The sequence below is a fragment of the Electrophorus electricus genome, chromosome 15 (genome assembly GCF_041902795.1).
Source record: "Electrophorus electricus isolate QZ-2024a chromosome 15, ASM4190279v1, whole genome shotgun sequence".
Taxonomy (NCBI): Eukaryota; Metazoa; Chordata; class Actinopteri; order Gymnotiformes; family Gymnotidae; genus Electrophorus; species Electrophorus electricus.
In genome coordinates this window covers 13,549,322-13,573,490 of record NC_137511.1, presented here as the reverse complement: position 1 = coordinate 13,573,490, position 24,169 = coordinate 13,549,322, and the positions used below count along the sequence as shown (strand labels likewise).

General features: G+C 44.5%; 1 protein-coding gene across 4 annotated transcripts in view; it reads right to left on the bottom strand.

Annotated features, from left to right (window-relative positions):
* Positions 1 to 24,169, bottom strand: part of dock1 (dedicator of cytokinesis 1) — a 182,581-nt gene that overhangs the window by 38,459 nt on the left and 119,953 nt on the right. For all 4 annotated transcript variants that reach the window (XM_035533660.2, XM_035533661.2, XM_035533662.2 and 1 more), the window contains 2 exons: positions 5,968 to 6,046; positions 4,661 to 4,761 (listed from right to left, as the gene is read on the bottom strand). In XM_035533660.2, the coding sequence (XP_035389553.1) occupies positions 4,661 to 4,761; positions 5,968 to 6,046 (180 nt within the window). The remainder of the gene's footprint in view (positions 1 to 4,660; positions 4,762 to 5,967; positions 6,047 to 24,169) is intronic.

The window sequence follows — 24,169 nt, the reverse complement described above, 5'->3', positions numbered from 1 at the left end:
AATGAAAAACAAGGAGGACACTGCTGCCTGCAGTGCACTAATGAACAGCAGTGCACTAACTACGGTTTGTACAATATTTTACAGGATGCGTCACTGTAGACAAATAAAACAGAGTGTGCATGCTCACAGTCCCGCTGGTTCAGTGCTCTATGGGGAGTGTGGTAGTGTGCGTGCTCACAGTCCCGCTGGTTCATGCAAACTGTCCCGCTAGTTCAGTGCACTATGGACAGTGTGGTAGTGTGCGTGCTCACAGTCCCGCTGGTTCATGCAAACTGTCCCGCTGGTTCAGTGCACTATGGACAGTGTGGTGGCGTGCGTGCTTACAGCTCCTGTGCTGGGGGTATTTTTTCTGTACAGAAAAGTCCTCTTTTCTGAGCACACTGCATGGTTAACATTGGAATGAATAACCAACTGGAGGTTTCACTCTATTGCATTATTATGTTTATGTTTTAGTAATGCTTTAGTTAACATGAACAAACCATAATGTAAACAAAGTAGCTGGAATCACCAGTATTGTCTCATGGAACACCATGCAGTCTTTGATAATTCAATAACACATAATGCTTAATTTTTTCCCTCTTAGCTATCTCTAGTGTTACTTATTACTGTTAATCTACTTATACATTAGTGTTACTTATACAGCATTACCTATTGTTTATTAATGCTAATGTTTTTTCTAATGAATAATTAATAATGTGAATAATGCTAGTTAAGGGAATGTTAATGTAAAGTTTTGCCTATATTTATACAAGCTGACTGATGTCCCCCTATTTTTTTGTGAACAGTTTGTTAGAAACATATGTCACATTCATAACTTGAATGAATAAGTAAATCACGCGCTCAGTATAGCCAGGCTTTCACAGGTCTATTAAAAAGTGCCTGTACTGTTTAGATGGCGAACTGTGTCTACTCCAATTTATTAGTAAACCTTAGAACAAAAAGTATTGAGCACTGTGAAAAATGGCAAGTTTTACACTCATAAGCGCTCTGGTTCTGTTCGGATTGAACACAGCAGAAAACGCACTGGCATGTGTGTTGTAATTTGATAAATCTGACAGCTCCTGTGCAGGGAAAAGCAGCTAAAGAAACAACATGGTCTCAGAGCTGACAAACGCCTAACATGAATAACCAACTGGAAGTTAACACGAATAACCATTTGTGTGCATGCTTAAACTTTTTTCCTCCTCATTTGACGGGTTAGATTAGAAGGATCTGTTTCCAAAAGCCTAAGACACACCATTTCTCAGGGTCCAAAAATCAGAGGAGAGAGAGGATGGAGGCAGACTGTCCACGCACGGACACTCCGAAACAGAGCCAGATGAGGAGAGGAAGAAAAGGACGAGAGCCGAACAGAAGGAAAAGGACGCGGAGGGATGGAGGGAGGGATGGAGAGCCAGACAGAGGGGCAAGAGAAGGAGGGAGAGGGGAGAAGAGGAGGCTGAGAGCTGGACAAACAGACAGACATTTTGAAGATAAAATCAATTACTTAATGACATAAACAGATCAGGAGCATGGCGCAGTGCTCTCCCCGGCTCGCCCAGCACCGCTCCACCTCCCGCGTGCCGCTTCGGCAGAGGTGACGTGCTCCGAGCCTGAAGAACTCTCTCGTTAATATCCACTCATTGCCACGCTGTCACGTCCTGACATTTGAGAAGACCTGAAGCAATCCCCTGAATTTTCATCCACCACCGGATTGTTTTGCCAATAAGCTCTGGAAGTGGAGTAATTTACGATGACAAGGACAGGAGAAATGAAGGCCTTGGGAAGATGTGAACAAAGGAAGCATGTCCACATCCTGATGCAGATTCACACACTCAAACACGAGTGCAGCGCGGCGGCACGTATGACTGCTGGAGTCTTACCTGGAGCTGCTCAGCCCCACTTTTGTTATTGTGTCCACGCAAAGCACTGAATGGGTGGGAAAACGCACTAAAACATGGAATTACAAAACTAACACCCTAACACCCACGTTTTAGCAGTGGTTCTCAAAATATCTGTTTCAATGAAACCACCTATGAATTGGTGTAAACTATGTAACTCACTAGCTGTCAAAAACAAGGAGAGGTGTAATCCAATTTACAATCTAGACAAACTGCTACCTCATTACAGAGACCACATAAAGTGATTCAACCGAGCAGGCTATTTCCTGAGGCTTGGCCAAGAAGCTTGTCATTACACATCTCTGTGCTCTTAATGAAAATAGAAAAGAAAGTAGGAGACTCCTTTGCTCGGTGAGGAATCTGTGACGTAATAGAAAGGAAACACACAGTACACTTTTAAACAGCCCACAGCACACATAGGAAATGCACAGAAGCTTTCCTCAGCAGGACTGCTGCGCGATCAAACCATGGCTTTACAAACCTGTGTTAAGCCATGTACAAGTCTGAGTCAGGGGCAGCCTGCACCAACATGCATCACGGGGATGCCGAGGTAAGGTGTGGTGCAAGGCTCTGTGGGAGTTTGCATGCGTGTTTGCCATGTTTGTGTGTGACCTAGTGTGTGTGTGACCTAGTGTGTGTGTGTTTGTGTTTAATACTGGTCATGCATGTCAATAGCGCACCGCTTTAGAGCGGACAAAGACACATCCCGTCAGGCCAGAAATGCATCCAGACAGATGATCCCAACAGCTCAAATACAAACAACTTGGTTTTCAAAACACACATCCCAGGAGACAGAGCCACTCACTCATCCCATTAACAAATCATTAGAGAGAGACGTAAGGGGGTGGGACCGAGACAGAGAAAGGCGGATGTGGAATAGAGGCTGGGACAGAGAGGATGAGCGAGACAGAGAGAGCAAGAGAATTAGAAACAGTACATCAGCAAGCAGATGAAGGATGAAGTGAACAACACTTTAGCAGGTCACCATGACAGAAGATGGACAGGCCAGAACAGAGCACAAAGCCAGAAGGTATTCCAGGCCCTCACTGGGGAAGCCAGAAAGCTCACGTTCTGCCGCACATCCATGATAGAGTCACTTTTCTGATGAAAGCTGAAACAAATCAACACCTCAGTATGTGTGAATCAGGGCTTCTTTGAGGGCTGTTCAGAGACTGAAATGCTCCCATCAAGTGAAAAAATTACACTTCATTAACTGCTGATGGCTGAAGACTGAAATATTCTATGGCTATGAGTGTGTGTATGTGTGTGTGTGTGTGTGTGTGTGTGCGTGTGTGTGTGTGTGTGTGTCTAGCACTAAACTTAATTAAAGTTTAACAGCACCACACACATTGCCACCTGCCTGAAATATTTTCCTGGCAATCCAATTGGACTCGGCAAGAACTAAAGCCAATGTCATGAGAGAGAATGAGATTGAGAGAGTGTAAGAGGGTGTGCGGGGGGGGGGGGGGAGAGAGAGAAAGAGAGTATGAGAGGGGGAGAGAGAGAGAGAGAGAGTATGAGAGGGGGAGAGAGAGAGAGAGAGTGAGTATGAGAGGGGGAGAGAGAGAGAGAGAGTGAGTATGAGAGGGGGAGAGAGAGAGAGTATGAGAGGGGGAGAGAGAGAGAGAGTGAGTATGAGAGGGGAGAGAGAGAGAGAGAGATTGAGTATGAGAGGGGGAGAGAGAGAGAGAGTATGAGAGGGGGAGAGAGAGAGAGTATGAGAGGGGGAGAGAGAGAGAGTATGAGGGGGGAGAGAGAGAGAGAGTGAGTATGAAAGGGGGAGAGAGAGAGAGAGAGTGAGTATGAGAGGGGGAGAGAGAGAGAGTATGAGAGGGGGAGAGAGAGAGAGAGTGAGTATGAGAGGGGAGAGAGAGAGAGAGAGATTGAGTATGAGAGGGGGAGAGAGAGAGAGAGTATGAGAGGGGGAGAGAGAGAGAGTATGAGAGGGGGAGAGAGAGAGAGTATGAGGGGGGAGAGAGAGAGAGAGTGAGTATGAAAGGGGGAGAGAGAGAGAGTATGAGAGGGGGAGAGAGAGAGAGAGTGAGTATGAGAGGGGAGAGAGAGAGAGAGAGATTGAGTATGAGAGGGGGAGAGAGAGAGAGAGTATGAGAGGGGGAGAGAGAGAGAGTATGAGAGGGGAGAGAGAGAGAGTATGAGGGGGGAGAGAGAGAGAGAGTGAGTATGAAAGGGGGAGAGAGAGAGAGTATGAGGGGGAGAGAGAGAGAGAGAGAGAGAGAGAGTGAGTATGAAAGGGGGGAGAGAGAGAGAGTGAGTGAGTATGAAAGGGGGAGAGAGAGAGAGTGATTATGAGAGGGGGAGAGAGAGAGAGAGAGAGAGTGAGTATGAGAGGGGGGGAGAGAGAGAGAGTGAGAGAGAGAGAGAGAAATAGAGACAGGAAAAATGCAGTTTCCTTCCTATAGCTAGCTGTCACCGCTGTAGAGACCGGACAGGCTCACTCCTATAGGGAGACATTCCTAATGTACGTGAGGACAATGAAGGACAGCACCTCTGGAGCACAGAGGCAGTCGCACCAGGTCATGTGGTTCCGCCCTTTCAGCTATGGGACTACGGAGTCGACCAGGCAATTTAAGACATTTCACAGAAATAAATCTATTATTTACACACCATGTAGTGTTTTCCAGCTGTTGAAACTCTGATAAAGTATTGATAAAATGATGCATACTCACCTTCTCTCTCGCTCTCCGATGCACATTCATGCACGTACGCATATGTAATGCCTCATTGAGAAGGGCAGTAAGGACTGCTCACTCTACACTCACTTGTGAAAGATCTTTGCTCGTTTGTCACTTGAGAAGTTCTCCAGCTGCAAAGACTCCTGGGTAAGGAAGGCCACGGCCAGATGGAAGTAGTTGTTCCACAGCTGAAGCAGAGAGGAAAGGTAAAAGGTCACACGTTTCTCCAACAACAAAGCACACAGATCAAGGTTTTCAATCCTTTTGTCACTTTTTTTCTTTTCGGGATAACCTCAACACCAAGCAACCAGGTAAAAATGACAACAAAACCCATTCTGATGAACCATAAAGACAAAGTCCTGAAAAGATCTGAGCAAGCAGTGCATTTCAGATTGACCTCAAAGGTCAAACTAACGTCATCTAATAGAATGGTGTCCGAGAAACACCATTTGGCACACAAAGCAAGTTATGGCTGCGTTAAGTGAACGTGATGTGCCATTGTAACTTCAGTCATTAAATATGCAGGCGTTTTGTCAGTGTTGGACATACATTAGAGGAAATGAGGGGCTCTCAATTTCCTAAACAACAAAACACAAACCAACAAAGTTTGCTAAAACAGTTAATAAGAAAACAAACTAACAGGAAATGAATACCAGTGTTTATGCTGTAAAACTCTCCCCATACCTCCCTCCCTCCCTCCCTCCCTCCCCTTTCTCTCTCCATCTTTCTTGCCTCTCCCTCTCTCTCTTTCTCTTGTCCTCCCTCTTCTCTCGGTCTTCCACCCTCCTTTATGTGCTTTCTTTAAATCTTCAGGCTATAACATCCTCAGACTATAAGTTGGGTGTTAGAGTCTACATTATTCTGCATTATCCATTTGTTATATCAGCTCAGCACACTGAAGAAACGGAACTAGACAGCATTGACAGAAGTGCTTTTAAATATTCAAACAGAACTATTTAAAATTGCAAGCTATTAGACTGTCATTGAGGCTTTTTTAATGCACATTTTTCATGTTGGTATTTCGCCTTTCCTCACTCCCACATACAGCAGTCGCGACAAGCTTGCAGGCGGGAGGCATCGGAGGACTGTCGCGCTCGCAAACTTTCCTTTTATAAACATAGTCATTATTGTTGATTCTTTTTTTTCCGTTCTACAGAGCACAGTTAGAGAAAGGCAGCGCTGTGACGCTGAAAGATGCCAACAGCGAAGATCCTGGGAATGCCCCCGGCCTGAACAGCACTACAGCCTGGCATGTGGCCCAAACCCTGACCTGGGTCTTAAAAGCTAGAAACTATTGCTCTTTTAACACCCACAGGTCACCCAAGAGCCTGCGGATGTGAAAAATGAGAAAAGGCGACTTTGGTCCATGCCGTCTTTTGCAACCCGACACTTACCTGAAGCTCAAAGTTGGTCTGGTCCAGGAATTTCTTGTTCAGCACGGCTGCGTATTGATTGATTGCTCGCAGAAAGACTCTGGAATATAAGAGAGAAACCTCCTTTAGTATCTGCTGGCTGGTCTGACACCGTGCCTCAAGCTGCTGGTGAGGAGCATGAGCTCAAGCCATGTAGGAGTCATTTTTCTTCATTTCCTATAATTGCCAAGAAAGCATGTCACCTGGAGTGAGGCCATAAACACAGCTTGTTAAACACAGTAAAAAAGAAAAGATGATGTCTCTTAGCGCCACTCGGCGGGACTAGAGGCAAGAAGAGCCACACAAAGGTGTGCGCATGAAGAACACATAAGACACAGACGATAAATTCAATCACAGACTTAATTTCCTGCAAAAAGCATAATGTGATCACTGAGAGAACATTAAGACAATGATAAGAGGACTTTAAGTGGCTCCCTCCAATTAGTTTTAAGAAGGCCACAGGTAATGGCCAGTGACCAAATGCAACAATTTACGTTAACCAAGAGTTCACTGCACCACTACTACAGTTCCTAAATAATAATGGGATTTCCAATATGATTTTATGTAATGCTGGTGCACATAGGTTTGTTACGGACTTTTCCCAATAATAACTGACTAGTGGTTGACCGATACAGCTTTTTCAGTAGCTGATTCTGGTGTCAATATTTAGAAAGCAGGTAGGAAGATGGCTGATATATAATGCCAATATCATGTTTTTTTGTATCTTATAAAATACAACAATTTAATAACAACAAATGAGACAAAATTGGACTTAATTTTGTTGACCACTAAAACTGATTTTGCATCTTGAGTTATTTTATTTCAAGCCTTGCTGGGAGACTGGACAACCCTTGAGCACTTTAAAAAGGTGCTCTACATTGTTATCCATACTCAGCACTTGATGTAAAACGTTGATGTCAAGGAAAACGCAAACCAGTGCCAGACACATGCATGCCACAGATAGTGGCATGCATGTGTAAAATCCTAAAGATCACTTCGTAAAAAGATATTTCGCTAAAAGCAGCACTTTTTCATGTAACGGATTTTATATCTTTTGAAACAGTATTATTATTTTTTGAGAACTTTTTACCATAAACACTGATGAGATGGCTGCATTTTATACATTTCTGAAACCTTATATGATAATAAGCATTTGTTCATTAAATATTTAAAAATTACACTATGAATTCAGAAATAATTGCTTTAGAATGTTTCTAATATAACATTACCTTCAACTCATTAAAAACCTTTAATGGCTCTTTAAAGACTAAGACAAAGGGCGTCAAATCAGGGGGCTGTTGAGTGAGGTATTCTGCTTTAACATTATGAAAGAATGAGCTGTTGATCTCTAGTCATAATAAATCCAACTTAAATATGGTGCTTCGTTAGTACTGCTAGTCTTCAATCAAACTCACGCATTGAAAACGGAAGCTAGCTTTAAAAAAAATTTCAGATATAAACAAATCATAAAGGCTTTAAAATTATCCTCCAATCCTGTGAGGACTGGCCGGATGAGATGAGGACAAATATGAAATTGACTAAGACAAGCAGGAGCTTAGTGTATGCCGTGAAAAACGCCGCCTGTTTAGTGTCGAGCAAGCTCGACCTCTTCTGCCCTGTTCATAGTGGGTACCAAGTTTCCAGTTCTTGGATTATTCTGATTAAAACACACACACACACAAATTGAGGGTTAAGGGCCTTGCTCAGGGGCCCAACAGTGGCAACTTGACAGTGGAACCAGCAACCTTCCGATGAATGATATATATATATATATATATATATATATATATATATATATATATATAATACTACTAATAAAACTATAATAATATAGCCTGCCACTCTCACTGAGGCACAATTGCTGTTGACTGCTAGCAGGGAAGGGGGATGATGTTTGGATTAGTGTATTGGGTGCCAGGGCAAATTGATTCTGTCAGGGAAAGTTCAGGGAAACCTGCAGCTGATGAAAGATCACGCCGCAGCAGACCAGCAGCCATGGACCGCTGCACGTGTCAAACACCTGAAAAATAACTAAATACAACGTAACGGTTCGGTCCGCTGAATGGACAGCTATCCTGGAGAATGAATATGGGGAATGGTTCTCTTTCAGTGCCTGCTCATTTCTGTTGCAGATCTTTGTGCTGATCACATATATTTCAATTTCTACTTAGCATAATAATCCTTGATCGGAGGAATAAATCTCGAGACCGTGCGAGGCGTCACATTTCAATCAAGCCAGCATGATCGCCTGAGGCTGACACGTGCAGAGCTGTGCGGTGAACAAAGGTCTTTATTTCTGCACTGCAGCAGTAGCCTGCCCCCAGAAGAGCACACGAGACCGTGGCTGAGCTGGACAGGGCAGCCGTTGTCTAGTCTACTGATATCCAAGGGCCCGTTGTGGTCCTGTTCTTACTGTGTGCCACAAACTGGCATTTCCAGTAAGCTCCGCGTACGAGGTGAGTGAGTAGAGCACATCATCAACGCAGATTTGCACATGTATGCAGACAGGCATGACAATAAAGTTGAAACTATCTATCTATCACACACACACACACACACACACACACACACACACACACACACACACACACACACACACACACACACACACACACACACACACAAACTTACACAACAGGTGTAAACACGTGCAAATACACACGTACCCACAAAGACACACATACTATAACCAAAATGTTTCCCTTCAAACAGAACACACTAAAAAGAGAATTCAAACTGAATAATCTATTTCTCTACCTTGCGATACACAGCTTCTCCCCATGGAAGACTACGCTTACTGCTCCACTGAACAAACTGGTTACTCTACACCACTAGACCAACTCGTCTAGATAAACTAGTCCAGTCTAGACAGATCTAGATACACTATTCCTCTAAAGGCATCTCCTGGTCAATGGAATTTCACAGTGTCAGATGATTGTCCATTTCCATTCCCATTCCGTTCCAGTCCTCTCCCGGATGCCACAGTCATGTTTAATCAATGGACAGATGCTTGTCCCCCTCTCTGACTCTTCAAGCCAAACGCATACAGTAGCAATACTCTGATCCTAGATATCCATCTGTGTGTTGCAGTACAAGGGATGGACCTGAACAACTCTAAAAATACAGTCCTTATGGAAAACATTACCACTGCTTTGGCCCTCTTTTCCTCAGTAAAACTAATCTAGACTGAGTTATGGTGGGGCTATAAGATGTTACGAAAGAACACTGAACCAGGGCCAGCCCCTTATCTTTCCGATGAGTCTGCCATTTCAGATCAAGCAATGTTTTTGTACGCGGGACGAGGTGTTTGTATGCGATTGCGGTGTTTGTATGCGGGTCGAGGCGTTTGTATGTGATTGCGGTGTTTGTATGCAGGTCGAGGCGTTTGTATGTGATTGCGGTGTTTGTATGCAGGTCGAGGTGTTTGCATGTGATTGCGGTGTTTGTATGCGGGTCGAGGTGTTTGTATGTGATTGTGGTGTTTGTACGCGGGGCGAGACATTTGTATGTGATTGCGGTGTTTGTATGCGGGTCAAGGCGTTTGTATGTGATTGCGGTGTTTGTATGCGGGTCGAGGTGTTTGTATGTGATTGCGGTGTTTGTATGCGGGTCGAGGTGTTTGTACGTGGGTCGAGGCATTTGTATGTGATTGCGGCGTTTCTATACGGGGTGGGGCGTTTGTATGTGATTGCAGTGTTTGTACGCGGGGCGAGGCGTTTGTATGTGATTGCGGTGTTTGTATGCGGGACGAGGTGTTTGTACGCAGGGCGATGTGTTTGTATGTGATTGCGGTGTTTGTATGCGGGGCGAGGCGTTTGTATGTGATTGCGGTGTTTGTATGCGGGACGAGGTGTTTGTACGCGGGGCGAGGCGTCCTTCTTTTGTTGCCATGACTTTGACCAGTTTGCTGATCCATCAAATTCCAAACAAACAATGTACGTGTGTGCGAGAACAGCAACATGGCTGCTTACATTCCCCACACAAGACCTCAGGACAACTGAACCGACATTCAACCTACATTAAAAACATAAATAATTTGATGTTCCAAGATAACCTTGATCTTTTAGACAGTCTAACTCTCTTTTTTTTTTTTTTTTTTTTTTTTTTTCGCTGTTAACTAAAAGATGTGCTACATGCTCACAATTACGGAGGTGTTCTTTGTTCTTAACAAGCACACAGCATTGATTTTCATTTTGCGGTATCACCTGTAGAGGGAATGTCTTGCATAGTCAGCATTTGAAATGGGGTGTTTAAATATGAATGGGCAGCCAAGCATGTGTGTTCCTCCCCCCCCCTCCCCCTAACACACACTTTTTAAAACTAGCCATTAATAACTGGTCTTTTAAAAGTGTGCACACACAATTGAAAACACACAAACTAAAAACCTCTGTTAGTTTCACAAGTACATTAAAAAATCATTATATAAATTATGTAGTTTTAGGTGATATTAGCAATTTTTCTCCTGACACTTTCTAAACATCCTGAACAACTGAGCTCAAGGTGAATCTAACAGCCTCCACATTGAAGAGAGTGACTCAACTGAACCAAATAAAGAGCTTCAGATAGCCAGAACCACTTCAGACAATGGCTGACCTCAGATCAGCGGAGACCTCTTTCACAGGGCCATCGGTGGGCCCAGAGTACAGAGAAAATCATTAGAGATGGATCAGGACGTTTGACTGATCAGAGGATAGAGAGGGAGGATGGGGGACACAGGGTAGCGTTAGAGAGAGAGAGCTGGAGTCTGCAGAAGGATCTAATAAGCAGACAGACAGAAGCAGTAATCTGCTGTGATGCTATGACATAAAATGTTAATGAATTAAGTGCTGGGTAGCTTTTAGAATGAAAAGAGGAAATGCGGCAAGTACATACAGACGCTGTGTCTATTTGCAGTCAGTAAAAAGAGAAGACAGGAGTTTGTCCACAACTTAGAGACGCTACTCTGGCCTGATTGCGAGACACATGGTGCAGGTCATAATATGATATAGATCAAAGACTAAACAGAGTTCTTTGCATAGCTCATGAAGGACCTCTTATAGCCCGATCATCTGTGCAGCACCATACACACGCACACACGTATGTGTTGGTTAACAGTTTTCCTCAGTCATAGACCAAGACATCATAGCCACACCTGTTGATAAACTATTAATATTTCTGCACAGACACACACACCCACCCATACGCACAAACCACACACAAGTCTCAATTTAGCACTACATTTCTTAAACTCCTAGTACTGGGGCAACCACTTACCCACCCTCCCCAAAGCAGTCTGATAGCCCATTACTGCTGGGTGGATTCTCATCCTGGTCTCCTTTCTCTCTCCAGCTCACTCAATTTTCTGCTGGATTGAGCACGCCAGCATGGATAGTCTGGTGAACAGCTGCGTAATGCTACAGTGCCTTTACGTGGGCTGGGACAAAATATGAGTGCTCCCCACCAAAGGTCTCCCTGAAGGCCTGAAGGTTCACGGTGCCTTTCTGCTAAAACGAATGAATGGAGTCCGCATGGGGAACGGAGCAAAGCAGCACTTCGGACGGAACTTCACGACTCAGCACTGCACGTGGAAACACGGAACCACCCATGGGGGAACAGCGAATGAGTGTTTTTATTGATCGATTGATCGATCGATAGACTGTTCAGTAAGTCTGCAGGGCCTATCTCTTTAATCCAGCAGGTGTTCTGCCTGGCTACATTTGTGAGGGAAAGAAGAACCTATTCTTTCAGCCAAATCAGACCCCAATCAGGTGCATTCTGGTTGACCTCCTGGAAGAAGTGGCGCCTCAGCTGGTGGTCTGAGCAGTACTAAAATGAACTACTTGGCAGCTACAATGAGAGAAATTTTTATTTATTGGGAGTGTTCTACATCCTAAAGGTGCACTCTTTAAACTGAAGGACACCCACATGAAAAAAATCACTCAGTGTCTCTGGCAGCGCTCCACAATTTATGGCAGGAGAGTGAGTGCCTGCCAAAGAGCAGTCCCACCTGTTTTTACAGATAAACTCAGACTTATTTCTTTGATCAAATAAATTGGGGGATGTTTCTTAAGCATGAGCTTTTGCCTGCTCAAGATTCTGGACCCCGGTTACACAGAACTCATACAGTCCAACAACCACACGAACAACTGTTTGAAATTTAATATGCAGTGTTACCCTAAACGTTACCCTAAAAAGAGAGGTATATTCCCAGAACAAAGAAAAAGGTTTAAAAGTAGGTAACTGGTTAATCCAACTGTGATCTAAGGTTTGAGGGTTATAGCCACATGGAACCTACAGGCATTCAATGATTGTCAAGTTTGACATTGTGCATTTGCAAAAGATCAAAATGTCACTGTGTTTAGAGTAACTATGGCAGTTGTAAATGTAATCAAACAAACCAACAAGCCCATACAAGGGTGTCCCAGGCACTAAACCCTACCCAAAATGATCACTGTGAACCGGATTACAGAGATTACAGTCTCAGACGCGCAGGCTTCTGATTCCAATATCCAGATTTGACCTTTCAGAGGTTGTGGAACCACCCAGAAAGGCAGAGTGATGACATCCTAAACAAGGAGGTGGACATCTCCAAGTTCCATCTAAATCTGACACAAAAAAAATGTGCGTCATATGTTAACAAACTGCATCACAGCAACTAAGATACATTTTGATAAATAAGGCCTATCAAACTGTCATCTCCAGACTAATCAGCCTATCACCGTTTACTGATGGAGAGATGGTGTCAGCGAGGAGAACGTGGCGTAAAACACCTAAAAATATTTATCCCATTTCATCTCCGCTTAGCCTTTAGGGTGTTACTAAATGGGAAACACACAAAACCCAAAAAGATCCAACCCTTCGCATTTAGCCTTGATGCTAATGAGTGTTTATCAGACCATCAGCCCTGCTAAATGAGTTCAGTGATAATGATCAGCAACCATTAGCATGCTACCACGAATAGCCTCCACCCTGCATGTGCACTTAGATAAGACAAGGTCAAAATGTGTTCGTTGCAACACCAATTTATCAAATTACAGGCGGTGTAGTTTGGAGTTCAAATACAAACTATAACTGATTAAAAAATAATTACTGTGCCGCTTCAATTTCGCCTACTGAAAGTCCGAGTTGAAATCTCAGAGACAAAGACATTAGGATTAAGTCACAGTATCCTTAGGGAAATGAGAAATGGACTCATGTTTAATTAAGTCTCACCTGACTGGGGGAAAAATAATTAAAAAAACACAAAAAACTGCCTATTAAAAAACAAACAAGAAATCAATAACCAGCATAACCTTTCAAAAAGCACTTAGGAATTTTGCCAAAATTCACTAAATTATAATCTAAGGATGCATGTCCTTCTCTACAGCACACAGCATTGGCTGGGACTGCAACAAAACAACTGGACAGATAAACGTTAAAACATCAGAAACAATATATTTATTAGTACAAAATTGATGATATATGAACTTTGTAACACTACAAAAGCTGTGCTTTGTATTACTTAAATTTACAATAAATGAGTTTTTGGCATCTCGGTCAGTTGGTGTAAGGTGGTCAGGTGTCTTTTCAAGTCTTCTGGTGTATGGCTAGCATTAGTGCTATAGATGGGGAAAACCAATACCTCAGTGGTGGCCCACTGATTTACCACTCAAGAGCAGAAACAGACACGGAACAGAACATCTCTAACCTGAAAAGCTTCTTTAGAGTGAAGAGAAATTAAATAATAATTATTGCTAAAAGTACAGTCTCTTTTATAGCTACCACAGATGCATCTGCACTTAACCAGTCACAGTCAATTTCCAGCTTTCCAGCTGAACATCTTCCAAGTTCCAGCCAAGTTTCTTTTAACTTTATTTTCAGCTGAATTTCTGTTTTGACCTTTATGCCTTCAGTTAGATGCGACTTTAAATCACTCTGGCATGCTCAAGGCTGTGTAGGCTTAGACACTCCTGTTCATTCATTCTCTCTCCCATCACAGCTAAAGCTGTACACGGGAGCAGGTGGACTGACAAGGAATGACAGTGATCTCTCTGATAGAAATAATAGCTGACCTTTACTGGAAAAACTGCTAAGAATATACACTTCTGAAGTGAATAACAGTAAGCTGAGGTCTCAAAGTTATGCAAAAAAGCAGGAAAAAACAACGAAGAAAAACACTCTATATTTACCGTACCACTACATTTACATTTATGGCATTTAGCTGATGCTTTTATCCAAAGCGACTTACAATTATGAGTGAGTACAACTTGAGCAATTGAGGCTTAGGGGTCTTGCTCAGGGGCCCAGCAGTGGCAACTTGGCAGTGTTGGGGCTTTAACCAACAACCTTCCGATTACAAGTCAAGTACCTTAACCACTGAGCTAGCACTGCCCTCAAGAAAAGAACTGCACTAAAGAAAGAATGGGTGAGCCATTTGTTATGACTTCTTGAGGAAGTGAGTAAGGGGAGAACTGAAGCAGTGGGTAAGGAAAAACCATGCCCTTTCTCATTTACCTTCCAAACAGGTCACACGGACAAATGAGTTTGCCCACGAGTTTGAGACACATAAGGTTGCTTCACCCTGACGCCCTGATGAAAGGGGGTGAGATATAATGTATAAAAGTATAAATGTATATGTACAAATGGGCTCAGCGTGATGCCACACTGAAGGCTTTTAAAGGCAGGAAAGCACTGCTGGTGTGGATGAAGCCTAAAGATGTGCTTGGAAAAGATGCTCAGCGCGTTGGGTGCCGGCCTCTGCAGATCGAATTCCTCTCTTCTACACATGGCACGAGAGTAGCTGTGAAATAACTCTCATCATTTGCTGTGAGCTTATAATTAATTCCTGCATCACTTCCAGTTTACTCTGGAGCAAGAGCTAATGCTGAACTGCACATCAAGTTCCCACTTTAAAGGGAAGACAAGCTGTGGAGATGAGCTATAGATGTGTGTGTGTGTGGGGGGGCTGTGTATTTGAAATCAAATAAATCCCTATTCTGTTCTTTCAAATATGGATTAAGAAATTGAAAAACTCCCCCCCCCCACCCGAAATCTGTTTATTTGGCTTTGCATAATGAAAGAGAGAAATTACCCAATGGAATAACGACAATATGCAGAGAGAAAAAAAATATCACTGACAAAGAGAAAGAGGCTTGCAACAGAAGAGAGGAGAGAAGGGGAGAAACGAGGAAAGGACCGAAAGAGAGAAAACTGAGGACACGAGAGAGAAAGGGAGAGATGATGAGACGAGGGGAAAGAGTGCAGCGCGTGGAGGATGGCCTTGTTCTGACCCCACGGTGCGAGAGGAAGAAGAAAGGGACGGAGCGAGCTGCCCCATTATTCCTCGCAGCATGTGGAGCCCCTCTGTCTGCTACACGTATCTGTCAGTGGGCATCACAAAGGCTCCAGCCCTGATGAGCACGGTGCTGCTGTGTGCCTCTCTCTCTCTCTCTGGCGCTCTCTCTCTCTCTCTCTCTCTCTCTGGCGCTCTCTCTCTCTCTCTCTCTGGCGCTCTCTCTCTCTCTCTCTGGTGCTCTCTCTCTCTCTCTCTGTCTCTCTCTCTCTCTCTCTCTCTGGCGCTCTCGCTCTCTCTCTCTGGCGCTCTCTCTCTCTCTCTCTCTCTGGCTCTCTCTCTCTCACACAGGCCGGGCTCCGGTGAGACGTCTGAGCGAGCGGCCTGCCATAGCCCTGCGCGAACACGCATTGACCTGTCTGCTCGGGCGATGGGCACAGAGTCTCCAGCAATTCCACAGCAGATGTGCGTGGGACAACGAGACTCCCATTAGCGGTGTGCTGCAATATAAGGGGAAAAAAAATGGAGGGGGAGGCAGCTCAGAATATGAATGCAAAGATCTGGACAGGAGACTAGCGGTTAAGAGAATGCAATGACCCGCTGGCAGTCCAACAGACGGGTGAAGGGCTTTTAGAGAGGAGCGCTGAGTCACAGACCTGTGGCCGTCTTGGAGCTGACAAGTTCTTGGAGAGATGTCTTTTCTGAAATATTCATCATTGCAGAAAAAATGCAACGTTGTAAAATCGGGGGTGGGCAGGGGGAGGGGGGTCATCTTTCTAGGGCACCATAGGCACATCAATCTCTCACAAGCAAAGACATGTGAAAAAAAAAATCTGCATGGCCATTAAACCAATGAATTGTTTCAACGAATCAAAATTACACATAACCCACAAGGCTAGTTAACAGGGAACTGTTTCATGGTTGAAATAGCAGACGAAAGACATGAAAACCATCAAAAGCATGCATACAATACATTTCTACCGCCAGAAAATAAAACTAACAATACAAACAGTCTAAGATCAGCCTTTTTTCCTGTCAAGTTGTTCAAACACTAAATGGGGACACCGAACAGCAGCTAGGCTGCTGGGAGAGCAGAGAGCGGGTACCATGTATTAGCCACTCGGCTCTCCATGCATTAGAGCATTGGACGATCAGACAGCTGAACAAGTGGCCCTGTGCCACACCATCACAGAGTGCCAGGTCAAACCGTGAACAAAACAGACAAAACAGGAGAAGAGACAAATCTCTGTGCAAAGAAGCAGGAACAAACAGGAGCCGAAATAGCCTGTAACTATATTATTCCAACACTGGGTGAGGGGCATCTGTAGGGAGACTCCTCAACACATCAGGGTGTTGAAGAATTAAGTGTAAATAAAGTGTGTAAATGGACAAAAAGATGAAGGTTGTGCACATGCCCAGGCTTGTTTCCAGCTTAGCTGTAGGAGCAGCAGATATTTGCCTCTGTTTATTAGCGCTCACAGCTAGCCGTGTAGTGCGAGGCGGTGTATTTTTGGGCAATGGTGCAAGAGAAACTTTCATGCTATGAAAGTGTCACAACACTACAGCCACCGAAATGCATGATATGTAGGTTTCATGCTCCCCGTTTGAAAATCTGGAAGCAGCTCTGAGGATGCCAGACCACTGGTTCTGCACTTCCAGCTTGGCTTTAACTGCCAAGCAGTTTGATTCTGAGCAGTCCTGCAATATATGCGCCAGGAGCTCTGTCAGCTGATTGGAGCAGGGAGAAACCCAGCCTGTAGGATTTCAGTGAAATGATAAAAAAGCAATAACAAATGAGGTATATGCGGAGCTCTGAGGGCATACCATTTTGTTTAGATTTACTATGTTATTTACATATCTTGTTTGCATTAGAACTCCAGTCAATCTATGCAAAGCAGTTTTGCATTGAGAATACTGTGCTGAAATATTCAAATGGATTGAACTCCAAAATAGTTTTCAAAGAAGAAGAAGGAAAAACCTAGAAGTGTGCAATTACTGAGATAGGAAATGTAAGCCATGGAAAAGGGGTGGAGCATGTGCATCTATTTCCTACTTTCCCAAAGCAATTGCAAATATTCTTATTTTTGTACTCAAATGGTAAATAATCTGTTTTATGTCTATTCTACGTCTACCGCAGATGTGAACTTCCCAAACCAGATGAGCAGTAGCTGCATGCTACCGTAAGGTACAGTACGGGTTTAGTAGAAAGCAGGGTGACCCCAGACACCACAATGTGTGACCTTCAGCCTGAACACGAGAGGAAGTGAATGCCTGAACACGAGAGGAAGTGAATCCTTGCTTTGTTAGAGGCTGTGCAGGGGCTCCCAGAAGGATTCCAGTTCCGCCCTATTGTGTACACATCACTTTTAAAAGACTGATGAAGAGAGGAAGAGGGCAGGAGAGAGGGAGAGCGGTGGAGAAGGCGTCTTGCCCCCATGCTGGTAAAGTCGAATCTGACGCACTTCTAACAGCTTAGTGAGGAGAGGCTGATGTGGGTCGGTGAGTTAACGCGATCCTTTCTGTTCTCAACCGAGCTTTCATCTCTTTAGCTGCTCCTTCTGCCAAAGCGTCCAATATCTCTGTTCATCTCAGCGAGCCTTCCTCACGTTAATTAGCACCCTTTACAGCCCACGCCACTAATTAGTGTCGACTCAGTCACTGTTGCTCGTCCCGTGACAGGCTCGGCCATGATCCTGACGGATAGGCACTCGTGCTAGCTAGCTCACCAGACGGAGGCTGATCACCATCGATGGAGTGGCTGTGTGAGTGTCTGTTGCAGAACACGACTCCAGGTGAGCTAGTGCACATGCAGGAGCATGCGCACGTGTCCCGCGCAGCAGCGAGCCGCCAGCTTGGGGAATGAGAGTGACTGCAGCGACAGCGAGAGCGACAGGTGAGGGCCACGGAGGGATTCCCATGATGGAGTCGGATAACGCCAGCCAGGATGTGCAATTCAATTTCTCTCCACGGATGCAGCACTCAGTCCTCACATGGTCGATGGCAGGAGAGAACACAGCCACTCTCGTCGTTTAACATCTTTGGCTGCACTGACCCTGCCTTCATCTTCCGCATGAGACCGTGGGTGGAAACTGTCTCTAACATAGGCCTGCCGGACTCACTCACACACACACACACTCACACACACACACACACTCACACTCACACACACACACTCACACACACACTCACTCACACACACACACTCACACACACACACACACACACACTCACACACACTCACAAACATCCTGCAGATGGCCTCGTATCTGAATAACAACATGAATGGGGCTGTATCTGAAAAGCAAGAAATTACCAGCAATGATCTGTGTAAACATGTCGTAACCAGCACAAAGAGAACAAATCTATCACTTCTATTGTTGTAAACATTATACGGTGCTAGTGTCTCAAATAAATGACAAGACACAAATCTTGCTAAAATGATACAGTGAATACAACCACCAATAAATAAGATTACATCACGATCGTCCTATGTTTGCATGAAAATAGACCAAATCACTGGGTCTTGCTTCACCTTGGATTATATCTGGTCAACAAACACACCCTTATGTCTTGAGGGGACCACTGTATGCCTGCTCTCTCACATGCAAGTAACTCTCAAATACACACACACACACACACACACAAACCCCTCCAACAGCCCAAGACACATACCCGCACTGTCACATTCAACACACATACATGTGCGCTCACGCTCTTACACACACACACACACACACACACACACACACACACACGCTTTCAGAGGACTCAAGCACCACAAGCCTGCATCACTACACTGATAGTTACACTGACAAATGTCAGTGTGTGTAAATGAAATCACCATGCCTTGTGAAGTATAGCCTTGCTTTAAGGAAAGGTCACTCAAATGCAATAAGAGAGAAAAGTGCATGTTGGCTAGGCAATGGAGAATATGAAAGTTTCATAAGGGGGAGAAAATGCTGAAAACATAAAAACATAGAAATAAATTCCTGGACAAAATAGCACCTCCGTCTATTAGCGTTCAGGAGGGCTAGAGCGGTATCACCAAAGAAACACAGCATTAATAAAACACAATTTTTACACTAAAATTACTCTCATAAAAAGGGCAGGCTGGGAGCTAGAAAGTGAACACTGAGAGTACACGGGCTTAGAGAGATGCAATACAAGAGAGAACACTAACTCATCAAAAACCATAGAAGGTAGTTCTGGGTGAAATCCTAAAACCTATAGGACTTTACTCACAACACCCACACCCTCCTCTTCAACAGGATTGTACCTAATAACACTGTGAGTGCTGTGATACTTGACTGCGCCCATATCCTATTTCTCGGTTTCCACATAGGCATCTGTGGAAAAAGGCAAAATGACTGCCACCTGGGCCTCTGCTGTGCTACATGCATAGATTAACACAGACTCTACCTCATTACAGTGGAACCCATACACTAACACTGGAGAATACACCAATAAATCCTTACAGTGTTATCCGCACATCAACACCAAGGAATACACCAAAATGTGATTACAGTGGTACCCGCACACCAACACCGTTGAATACACCACTATGTCACCACAGTGGACTGCACACCCACACTGGAAAATGCTTAAGGAAGAGTAATACAAACAATTAAGTCTCTTTCCATCATTTACACATACACACTCACTCACTTCTATTTCTCCTCTCCTCTCTCTCTCTCTCTGTGTGTGTGTGTGTGTGTGTGTGTGTGTGTGTGTGTGTGTGTGTGTGTGTGTGTGTGTGTGAATAAGAGAGAGAGAGAGAGAAAGAGGCAGGTATTCTCCATGGACAGGCCTCTCATTAGCAGCAGTTCTCCAGTCAGCAGGGTGATGAAAGCTGTCCTGGTCGACCCACGTGGGTGGCCCTCACAATGGCCAGAAAACTCCACACCACTGCTTCACCACAGAGATATGCAAAACATGAAGCTGGAATAAAGATAAAAAATAAAAACAACTACAAAACACACGGAGGAAAACTCTCCACCCCCGCACAAGTGCGCTCCATCGTTTGGTGTGGGATTACCCGAGAGCTCGGCCTGATCACATAACAAGACTGCTTTAATTGCAAAGCAGCTGTGCAGTCATAACAGGCCCACAGTCAACCATTGTGTGTGTGTGTGTGTGTGTGTAAAAAAAATCACATCACCGGCACTTTGGAGCCAAAGGAACAAGAATATTAGGTAGACCAGAGCAAAATCAGACAGATGAAAATGTATGTCGAGCTGCAGTTCATTTGCCACTTTAAAAAATGTGCTCTCCTTTCAGGGGCTAAAATATGTACAGTACAAGGTGAGTCAGACCCACAGCATCTGATCCATTCATTCTTCAACCCCCCAAAATGTCATCTATCTACCAGTCTCTGTTCACGAGGCGATAGATTTTACCCCATCTCTGCAGCTGGAGAGGGTAAACAAAAGCTTAATTTAATACAACAAAATGAACCTAAAAAAACTTCTAATAATGGACCCGGTCATTAAGTTCACTGTGGTCTAAGACCATCAGGCTCAGAAGATCAGGGCTAGAACTTACAATGGCCATTACAGCAGATCAGAAAGCTTTAAATTATATATGTTGTTTTATAGGCTTTTACACACACACACACACACACACCTCCCAACAACAACAAACAAATAAATAAGTAAAGATTAATGTTAACAGGATGCAAATAATATGCTTTGCATGTAAGCCTGCCATTATGAGGGTGAAGCTGACCTTGGCATCCCACTGGGGCTGTCGGAGGGCTGAGGTCACTGACCACAGACTAGACCCTCCTGCCTTCATCTGCTTCCTGAGAAATGGCAGACAGCTGATTAATGGTGAATTCCAGGTGTTACCAACGCTGTGGGCGATCTCACAACTCTATTCCTGGAGTTTCTTCTCACCCCTTATGAGGCAGTAAGAGTGTGACATGGCAGAAGTAATAGGAAGGAGATGCAAGGTGAGCCTTAGCTCAAGTTCAAAACTGCCATGATGATATATCAAGTGCAAACCACCAGCACCTGCTTACAATACAGGTGACATGATTTCCTGCATGTTTTTAAACAGTAGCCTTTTTTGTGCATCACTGTGTTTATTGGTACAAGATGAATGAACAAACAGAGACAAATCACGAGGCATCTGCTGGCTCGAAGGAGGACGCCGAGCTGCGTTTTTCAGGTAGTTAGAAAAACATCCAGTTGGGCATGAACTGCTTGAGAAAGCAAGCAGTGTGCGAGGACCCAGGCAAAGAAATGTCATCTCGATGGAGCCTACATCAGGGAGCTAAACCACTGCTCAGCTGTGGCAGTGGGAATATAACAGGTGCATGGAGCACGTGAGCTGAGCAACACGCTTCTGGCTCGAGTTTGCAATTCCTCCAAGTGGGCTTGGGTGTGTGGATGTGGGGGTGAGAATTAGAACTGCATTACAGAGATGGAGGACGAGTGAAAGAGGAAAGAAAATGACAGCGACTGTCTTTACTTAGTCAAACCCATTAGCAGCACACTGAATGTGATTAGAATGTGACAGCAGAGTGAACGAGATTAGCTCACCTGGAGGAAAGAGAAAGCAGCTTCATCAGTGCTTTGAAGAGTCTGGAGTCATCTGTGTGTGTTTCATTAGAGGCTAAAGTCATCTGTGTGCCTCTACTACACTAGAGGCTGGAGTCATCTGTGTGTGTTTCATTAGAGGCTGGAGTCATCTGTGTGCCTGTACTACACTAGAGGCTGGAGTCATCTGTGTGTGTTTCATTAGAGGCTGGAGTCATCTGTGTGTGTTTCATTAGAGGCTGGAGTCATCTGTGTGTGTTTCATTAGAGGCTGGAGTCATCTGTGTGTGTTTCATTAGAGGCTGGAGTCATCTGTGTGCCTGTACTACACTAGAGGCTGGAGTCATCTGTGTGTGTTTCATTAGAGGCTGGAGTCATCTGTGTGTGTTTCATTAGAGGCTGGAGTTATCTGTGTGCCTGCACTACACTAGAGGCTGGAGTCATCTGTGTGTGTTTCATTAGAGGCTGGAGTCATCTGTGTGTGTTTCATTAGAGGCTGGAGTTATCTGTGTGCCTGCACTACACTAGAGGCTGGAGTCATCTGTGTGTGTTTCATTAGAGGCTGGAGTCATCTGTGTGCCTGTACTACACTAGAGGCTGGAGTCATCTGTGTGCCTGTACTACACTAGAGGCTGGAGTCATCTGTGTGTGTTTCATTAGAGGCTAAAGTCATCTGTGTGCGCCTGTACTACACTAGAGGCTGGAGTCATCTGTGTGTGTTTCATTAGAGGCTGGAGTCATCTGTGTGCCTGTACTACACTAGAGGCTGGAGTCATCTGTGTGTGTGTACTACACTAGAGGCTGGAGTCATCTGTGTGTGTGTACTACACTAGAGGCTGGAGTCATCTGTGTGTGTGTACTACACTAGAGGCTGGAGTCATCTGTGTGTGTGTACTACACTAGAGCCTGGAGTCATCTGTGTGTGTTCCATTAGAAGCTGGAATCATCTGTGTGTGTGTGTGTGTGTGTGTACTACACTAGAGACTGAGAGTCATCTGTGTGTGTTTCATTAGAAGCTGGAGTCATCTGTGCGTGTGTACTACACTAGAGGCTGGGGTCGTGTGTGTGCGTACTACACTAGAGCCTGGAGTCATGTGTGTGCATGTACTACACTAGAGCCTGGAGTCGTGTTTGTGTGTGTGTGTGTTTCACTGTGTACACAGATGCATGCAAAAGCACAGCACAAATACACACGAACACACATTCACACACGCTTCACAGCAAGCTTGCATTATCAGATACAACCTTGACTCATCAGAAAAATCTACAAGGCCTGGACTGAAAATCCACCAGCTCACCTTTCAACTGCTCTCGTCTCTCTATAAAAATGTAATCAAATCCCAGATCTTACATGAAATGTGAAAAACTTTAAGGAAAGTGTAGAAGAGGAAATGTCCATTAAAATGTGAAAAAAAATATTAGAGAAAAAAAAAATGAAGAAGTGAAGGCTCACTGCAGCTGGTAAAAACATTTATCCTTACTCCACTGTAAACAAGGTTTGGTTCACTCGATAAAACACCCTCAGCTGAAAAAGAGCCCTATACATGTGCCACTCACTAGAGGAGAGGCCTGTCCAGTGTCTGTGCATCCCTCTAGACATAAAGCCCAAGCAGTAGCTCTCAGCAGGTGCCGTGCTCATCAAGACAGAAGCATTAATAAAAGAAAAACAGCCAGCGTGTGAGCGCACGGCCTGCCGAGAGGGTCCAGGGGTTAGAGGTTTAGAATTCATGGCACAGTTTTGGGCTGCCTCCTTTCTGACAGAGTGAGATCACAGGCCGCACGTGTGCCCAGGCTGTCCTATGCAGTTTCCAAGCAACGGTGTTTTCTCCACATGTTTACATCATGATCGTACTTCTTACAGCAGGTCACAACTGCGAGTCACCTGCACTGCACTGACATGTGGGCAATTTGTGAAGCTGTTTTACTGGACCCCAGAACTCTGCTTGTAGGGAATTTGAGATCAGAAGCATAAGGGACAAGTAGATTAAAACAGCCTGTCCTCCCAAGACAACTGTCAGCAGCTTTGTATGTAGGCTTTACAGGGAATATATGAAGGCTGGGGCTTCTAATATGGCTTGCAAATACCTCTACCGTGCGATAGAAGAACTTTACGGATACCTCCAATCTGTTCTGGGAATAAAGAAGCCTGTTTCACCCGGACCAACTTCAGCTAACAATAAAATCAGCAAACAGGAACTCCTCTGTCAGCTCTAGGAGCAATCGTCCACACACTGAGAAATAAAACAGGAGAAAGGAATGTGTTTCTGGCAAGGCTCGGCAAACAGCAGACCCCGGGACATCAAAGTCCCTCCACCTCTATACACACAGTGAGCTCAGCTATTGATCAGAACCGACAGGCTGGAAATCCTGCTGATGTTCAGAATATTCCGGTCCTG